This window comes from Porites lutea, chromosome 11 (assembly GCF_958299795.1).
Source record: "Porites lutea chromosome 11, jaPorLute2.1, whole genome shotgun sequence".
Lineage (NCBI taxonomy): Eukaryota > Metazoa > Cnidaria > Anthozoa > Scleractinia > Poritidae > Porites > Porites lutea.
Genome location: NC_133211.1, coordinates 24,825,294 through 24,833,013, shown reverse-complemented (window position 1 = coordinate 24,833,013; position 7,720 = coordinate 24,825,294). Strand labels below are relative to the sequence as shown.

Genomic DNA, 7,720 nt, shown 5'->3' with positions numbered 1-7,720 from the left:
ACCGCACATTCAGAAATACAAAACGTTTCGCCACCACAAAATTCGCAACAGTGTTACCAGCGTGAGAATGTTCATGATTATTTTAACGTGTAGACCTTTTTAAAAGAGAAAAAAAAAACAGAAGGCGTTACGCATATGAATGGTTATTTCATAGGTTGCATTTCCCGCGTTTCTTTGTTTCTTTGTTTTTTTTCGTTTTTCCCCGTTTCTTCCTATTTTTACAACATCCTGTTTAATCGCGGAAGGTCTAAAATCAACACACGTTTTACATGTAAGCTGAAGTTGTTTCTATTTATAATTTGGAAGGTTTTGCAAATACAAAACTCGCGCAGTATTATTTCTATCAAGCTGTGAATTTTTAATGGTTGTGACTCACAAAATGAACAGAAAATTAACAGATATTTGTAAACAATGACACGTAAAAAATCTCGGCGGCATACGAAAGAGAGTCTTTTGCAGTCCTCAGGCTATTTTGGAGAACAATAACAAATCACTCTATAAAAATAACTTGTATTCATGCGTGGCTCCATATTTTGTGTTAATGAGCGACAGTTCAGGGATATTAAAGAACAGAAGTGGAATATCAGTGGATGTAAAATAATTACATTACAACACTACAAGTTGTGTTCCCTTAAAACTTTAAAGAACGAGCAAAAAGAATTTGAATTAAATACAAATAGCAGCTGAAAATGAACCCTTTCTCACGTGTTGCATCAACGATTCGTGTGTCTTTTCAAGGTAAATGCCAAATGCCAGTCGTCATTGACTTCAATTTTTTATTACCTTTCTACGTGGAGAGCTCTTCGAATTTTTGACCTTCTCGATTGTATAAAGATAAGACCAAAAAACTGCGTTCACCAATGAGGTGGCCATAAACACAGATAGCGGGAATGTGGTTGAAGTTGACTTCAACTAGCGAATCAGCTTGTTTTTGATGGCTATTAAAACGCAATGCACGTTCTTGTCGGTGAGAAAGAGTTCTGCGGATGTCAAATAGAAATCTCTTCTGTTAGCTATTTCACTTGGTTCGGTTTCACACGCCATGTTTGAAAACATTATAGTATTGCTGTTTGTGGTAGGTTTACATCAGGCAAGTGTCGATGGAAGTGCAGGCTTACGGTTTTCTGGTAGTTCTTACGCCGAGTACGATCCTTGGAGCTGGTTTCCTAATGCGACGCTACAGTTTTTCTTTCAAGCCAGTGCAAAGAAAAAAGCTTTGCTTTTCTATCAGGACGATGCTGTCAAGGGCGCAGATTACTACTTTATGTGTCTGTTCCTGACAAGTAGCGGTTTTGCCAAATTTCGTGCAAGGCTTGGTCCAGGGATAGAAGAGCGTGAAATTAAACATAACTTTGCTGACTCGCAATGGTACAAAGTCAGGATAAAGATTGATGTGAAAAAAGTACATTTTTCAATAAAAGATCAGAATGGCGTAGTACACACTGAAGAAACTCCATTTCAAATGAGTGCATCTGACCAGACTCGAGCGTACAACGTCTTGTTCATCGCTGGAATTCCGCTCAGTTTGTCGGAGACGGATTTTTCCGATACAAAATTATTTCGGTAAAAGCAGATATGATATTTTTAACATGATTTATTTTTGTTAGGTTTCTTTTCCTGTTTTGTCGGTTCTCAGAAAGTCAAGCTTCTATCTTCCTGCAAATTCACGAAAATAATTAAAAATCCCTGACCGCGAAGAAGACGAAAAGTTCGTCATCGTGGTGTTGTTTAATTGAATGATCACAAGACTTGCTCGCAGTAAGGAACGAAACCAACTCATTTTACAATTTATTTACTACTAAGCTGTCAGTTTCAGGAGCAAACGTTATAAAATTTTCATTTGACAAATGATCATAAATGAATGATAACTGTGCGAGCACTTTGTTAGTTTAATTCACGCGGAAATAAATAATTAAAAATATTACCGGTTATACTGTTATGATCTTCCAAAAGCTTAAAGGAGAAATAGGATTTTATTTGGAGCTGACTACTGTTAATTAACACAACTTGTCATTCTTGTTTTATTTAGTAACTTCAGTGTCGCCAATTTTGAAGGATGTATAGGTGATATTAGGGTCTATCGACCATCGAGTGGTCAGCTGGATAAAGTAAAGCTACGGGAACCAGCTAACGCACAGAGCCAGGCTTGCCTCGGAGCTTGTAGCAAAGTGGGATGCTACAATGGTGGTCGATGCATTGACAGAATATGGCATTCAGAATGTGATTGTTCAGCGACTGGTTTCGAAGGACATAGATGCGAAAATCGTAAGACAAAGTTTAAAATTTGTCTTTATTTACTGTGGCTATGTTCACACGGCATACCGGATGTATTTTCGAGCGGTCGAAAATTCGTTCGTTCTGTTGACACGGAGCCACGCTAATTTGAACGCCTAGCCGTTTAAAAATTCGAACGCTTGAATTTAGGACAAATTTTTAGCCGTCACGGCGGAAAATTTGACCAGCGCAATGTGAACACCACCACCGTTTAAATTTTTGTAAGGCAAATTTGACCGGCGCTATGTAAACACCTTAACCGTCTAAATTTTTGTACTGTAAAGGACCACACAAACTGAGGTCACCCAGACAAAAGAAACTCAGCTGGGAGAGTCGATTTTGGAATTGCTTAAATAGTACTTGGACAGATGGTAAAACCTCAGACAAAGTTACAAATTCCACCTGGTTCGTCAGGTCCATGTGAACAGAACAGGATATCGAACGGTTCCGTTTGAACGAAGTGTCCGCTCAAATATTTCAGCCGGTCGAAAATTCGTCCGGTATTGCCGTGTGAACGTGTATAACCTGAAAGCCGCTCAAGGTTACTCTCAGCGAAAGAAGCTGATGGTTGACGGCTGTTACGTAAGTGTAAAGCAAAATTTAAAGCTCGTTTCCAGGACTGAAAGTGCCCATTATTTAGAACGTTTTCACATGATGTGACGTCCGCCATATTGGTGTTCCAAACCAATCCCGTGGGAGTTGAACTCTTTTCTTATGCAAACGCTTATTTTTGTTTCAATAAACAGTTGCATAGATGCTGGCCACGTGAGTGAAAACCCTCTATATCGTCAGCCTCGGCTAGTAATTGCCATGGAACCACAAACGGCAAAATTTAAGCCCACATCTGAGGACGACCGAAATTTCATCTCAAGCTCCCAGTACGACAAAAGATGACATAGAAGACTTCAAAAATTTAGCTCAGCAATGATCAAAACATGTGGAACTCACCATGACATAGTACTATTAAAAAGAATAGGAATCTAAAACATCATTAATTTTAAAGATAAACGCCAGTGAGATTAGTTCTACCTAGGACTTGTTGTACATACCTATCGTTTCCATCATTCCGTTTTTTGTTAAAGTATAGAACAAATATATTATTGTTTAATCTGTTTTATATATTTGTTTTTTAGGTTCCCAATCTGCCCGCCTGAATGTTCCTGAAGAGAGCGGGGGATATATTTCTCAAACGCTGAGTAATGACAGTCCCTTTATGGACACAGAAAGGAACACAATACATTTTATGTTTTTAACAGAAAAGAAGAACGGCGTATTCTTCTACATGGGGAGTGACAAAGACCATTTGGTGGCGGAACTCGTAAATGGAAGTTTACGAGTCGAGGCAGACGTCGGTGGAGGTAAAATTAGACTTAAAATAAAGGCAAGGCTGATCGGATGGCTAAGGTTCACAAATTTATTTGCCCAATATTTCGACTAGACAGAACTAGTCTTCATCAGGGTTGGAAAAGCTATGTGAGAATAGAATAAACGATTACAGTATATAAAATAATAGAGACCCTATCAGTACACTGCCGGGTGTATGAGTGCGAGGTCTTATAGTCACCCCCGAGAAACAGCAGGGCTATCGAGTACCTCTTTTTATTATACACATTTAAAGCCTGTTCCTCGCTGAGGAAAACGGTGTTTCTTTTTGAGGTTTTGCTCCTACCTGTACACAGATGCCCCCTCCCACCAAAAAAAAAAATCGCGGAGAGAAAATCGCGGGAGGGGGGAGGTTGTCTGTACACTGGCTGGGCTAGGAGAGATGTGGCTAAAAAACTTGAATACAATTGGCAGTTATGTTGGGTTGATTCACATACGAATCTCTTCCAGTTCAATTCCCTCTGTGCGAAAACTCTCCAGAAAAGGGGAAACTAAGTGACGGGCTGCGTGTGGGCAGCATAGCTCTCGTCTGGGCGCCCACCACGACAGACTGAGGTCTGTCACTGGGACGGCCGTGAGCGACAGCCGGAAATTCTCGGATAATCTGATCGCTCATTTTGGGTGGAAATTTCCCTAGAGCTCTCAACGGTTGAACATTGATAAGCGACGTCAGTTGTCGAGGTCTTGTACTGTCGCAATTTGTAAAAATAATCGCAATTTGTAATAAATTCATCGCAGATTGTAATACCTGTCGCAATTTGTAATAACTGTACATCGCACTTTGTAATAAACTAAGCTTGCATCTCAGAGAACTTCAATCTCAAAAATTTTCTCGGAGGAGCATGCGCCCGAAACTCTCTGGAAAAATACGCCGTTCGCAGTCCTGATAGGCGCTATCGCGCTTATATTACTACTGTCTATCACAAAATCCTCCGTCCCCCGCTGAGTCTGCCGTGGGGCTTGCCCTCTTTAGCTTCGCACAGCTCGCCAAAACTGAATCAGCTCACCTGGCTAATAACTAAAACCTAAAACCTGCAAGAAATTCAATTCCAAGGGAAGGAGATTAGGGCTTTTTTTCTTACGAATGCACAATCACTTGTTCAACGTGTCTTTATATTGCAGGTTCTATAGTTGTGTTCGACAAAGGAAATTATCTTTCGGACAGCTGCTGGCATCACGTGGAAGTTCGTCGCAGAAAGGCGCGCTTAACTGTCATCATCGACAAAGAAAAATTCAGAAAAAGCAGTGAGTCCTCAACTTCGCATTTCAAGCTGAATCTTAACAACAACACATCTAACGTCATTTACTACGGTGGCGGCCCTTCTGACAAACTGGTGTTTGCAAAAGCTAAACCTTTGTTTTTTAGGGGGTTTCTTAAACAGTTTCACTTTGAGCAAATCAATGTAATAGATAACGCATTGAAACGACAAAGAAAAGACTTTAAAATGATATCATATCCGAGTGGAGTGGGAACTGCAGCGATGACGAACTTCTTACTGCAATCAGCGGAACGCAAGTGCATACCAGACCCGACGTCAGGGTGCTCACCAGACGATGATGACTTAGATCCGTCATGCAACCCTTCAACAACTACACCAACAAAAGGTAGGCCGTCCAGGGCTATGTTTCACTTTAACCAATAGCTCTTGCGCCGGCACGAAAATCATACTAGGTAGGGCTTCTGTTTACACATAAAAACTCTGATTTCGGCGCGATTTCTGCGCCGCGACAATTTCGAAAGTGGAGCGTCACATATCGGATAGGTTCTGTGCCACACTTTGGTGTAGTGTGAAAAGGAATCTGGACCGTAGGGGAAGTAAATAAGTACCAGAAAGATGACTGGAACCCACTGAGACGGAAGTAAATATTCAGGAGTGAGGACTGGGATTTTGTTCACCAAACTCTCTCGGCAAACCGTTCCGACACGATGTTCGATGTGTGTGAACGATTTGTTGCGAGCAACGTCCATGCCAGGGCGTAATAAGCTAGGCTAGCTTATTACGCCCTGGTCCATGCGCTCGTGTCACGGCGTTTTCTCGGACTAGTTTATTTTTAGAACGGTTTTGGCCCCAAAATTTGTCTAAAAATAAACCGGACCGTAAAAACGTACTGACATAAGCCTAGTATGGGGAGTTGCTAGCTCCGGGTTATGGGCTCCTGCCACTGTATAGCATGTTTAGTGGATAGCGCTATCTAACGTTTGAACAACTAGGGGCAGAAGCATATTTAATAGCCATAATAACTATACTAAGTAAATCTTTTCTGCCCTTTTTCCTTTTAAAAGACACAACCAAAAGCACCACTGTTTCCTCACCAACTCCTACGGGAACAACTGCAAAAACTCAGAATCAGGTAGCAAGACAGCTTCAAAACCCTACCCCCAGATCCAAAGGCGTGTCAGCCTGGGTCATTATTGTTATAGTGTTAGCAGCCATGGCGGTTGTGCTTATCACCGTGTTCCTTCTCTACCGCTGGAATCATCGATACACGGGCTCATTCAAGCCAAGTAAAAGCGAGGAGGCACAATCACAGGACCCTGGGGCAGACGCAGAACAACAGCAAGGCTCATGGATGTATAATCAACCGCCATTTTTTGTTTACAAACCTGCCAAGAAAACCACGAAGGCTCAGAGCCCGCCTGTCTCGATTTAAAACTGCTTGTGGTCGTTTACAGAAATAGCAGTTGTCGACACAGCTTCAATTGCTTGATTGATTTGTATCCCTAATTCAACTAGACTGGTCAACAGGCAACAGTAATGCGTCTTCAGACCAAGTTAAACGAAGATTTGCACTTGGAAGACATTGAAATGGGAAATGGTTTACAGTTGCATTCTAAGGCAACAAAACTTTCCTAGAAACTTTGAAAAGGACATTCTGTTATTTACTCGAGAATTCATCGGAGTCTATCAGATTAGCTAGTACAAAAGATGAGGTCATTGAAAGCCACATTTTCCGATGAGTATACAAACGCTCATAATTGCTGGAGAAAACAGTCAACAACAAAGCTAAGCCAAGTGGACTTCAGTAAAAACCCACAAAATCTTTGTATCTTGGGAAATAATAGAGGATTCTAGTATCAGGAATAGCTAAAATAGCTGCCAAATGTAGCCGTGCATGATTCTTAAGCTGTTTGCTGGAAAAGTTTAGCGCGCCAAAGATATTATGGACTAACTATTTTGGACGATTCTACAATAGTTTGTGGACGTATTTACTAGGAATAACTTAGCACGCATGCAAATCAATTTGTGTTCTTCCTTTCGGGGTATGAGCACAGTTTGACAAACTCGACGAAAGTTCAATTCTGTGGGCCGATAATCTTCTCATATCAAGGGGTTGTTTACATTGGCTTAGATTGCAATGATCATAAGCAGTGAGTTATCAAAATCTGTATCTCAATAAAACTTTCAAGAATTTCTAAGTAAAAGGTAAAGAAACCCGGCTCTTTTAGGCACATTTTAACCTGTGCAGAAAAATAATGGGCCAAGAAGTAACGACGAGATACCGAACATTTTTGAATAGAATAATATTGCCCGCTCAATGTTCTTCATTTTCTAAGGTACTAGTAGCTGTGTGACCAGACATATATTACAAAAACCATCCTGAAACTACAAAACTACTTTCTTACAACACTTTTCCATCACTTTTTTTTTTAAATAACTTTTTTGTTATTAAGGTATCCCGCGGTCAACGTTCTAGACTTCCTCTCTGTCCTATTAGGATCTATTGCAAAAGTGTATTAAGAAAAAAGAAAAGAAACAACAACAAAATAAAAGAAATTATTATTCGATGCAAATGTTTCTTCCTTTTCATTGGCCGAGGGCCCACCACGTGACCTGCAAATAACTGCCTACAAATAATGGTGTGCTCATGCGCAATGCCTTCCAACTGTGTTTGGCTGCAAATAATATTCTGCACATGCGTAAAGGAAACCGTGCATTTCTCCTTCTTCCGATCGCTCTTGCGTGAAAATGGCAGAATTGGCTTCGCTTCCCGAGGATATTCATTAAAAAAACAAACTCGGTGATCGAATGATAAAACAATTATTGAATTAGGTTATCGCAAA

General features: G+C 40.6%; 1 protein-coding gene across 1 annotated transcript; it reads left to right on the top strand.

The window, feature by feature from the left end:
• Positions 1 to 737: 737 nt before the first annotated feature.
• Positions 738 to 7,423, top strand: LOC140953365 (neurexin-3-like). Its single transcript, XM_073402849.1, has 5 exons — positions 738 to 1,563; positions 2,030 to 2,265; positions 3,408 to 3,632; positions 4,780 to 5,262; positions 5,942 to 7,423. Exons 1-5 carry the CDS (start codon positions 1,043 to 1,045, stop codon positions 6,307 to 6,309), a joined length of 1,833 nt encoding a protein of 610 aa, XP_073258950.1. The 5' UTR covers positions 738 to 1,042; the 3' UTR covers positions 6,310 to 7,423.
• Positions 7,424 to 7,720: the final 297 nt, after the last annotated feature.

What these genes read in the sequence shown, in the direction of transcription:
- LOC140953365 (XM_073402849.1), top strand. Translation starts at nt 1,043, where the DNA reads ATGTTTGAAAACATTATAGTATTGCTGTTTGTGGTAGGTTTACATCAG. An exon ending in TCCGATACAAAATTATTTCG is followed by an intron (nt 1,564 to 2,029) that starts GTAAAAGCAGAT and finishes TGTTTTATTTAG; the next exon opens with TAACTTCAGTGTCGCCAATT. An exon ending in CGAGGCAGACGTCGGTGGAG is followed by an intron (nt 3,633 to 4,779) that starts GTAAAATTAGAC and finishes TTTATATTGCAG; the next exon opens with GTTCTATAGTTGTGTTCGAC.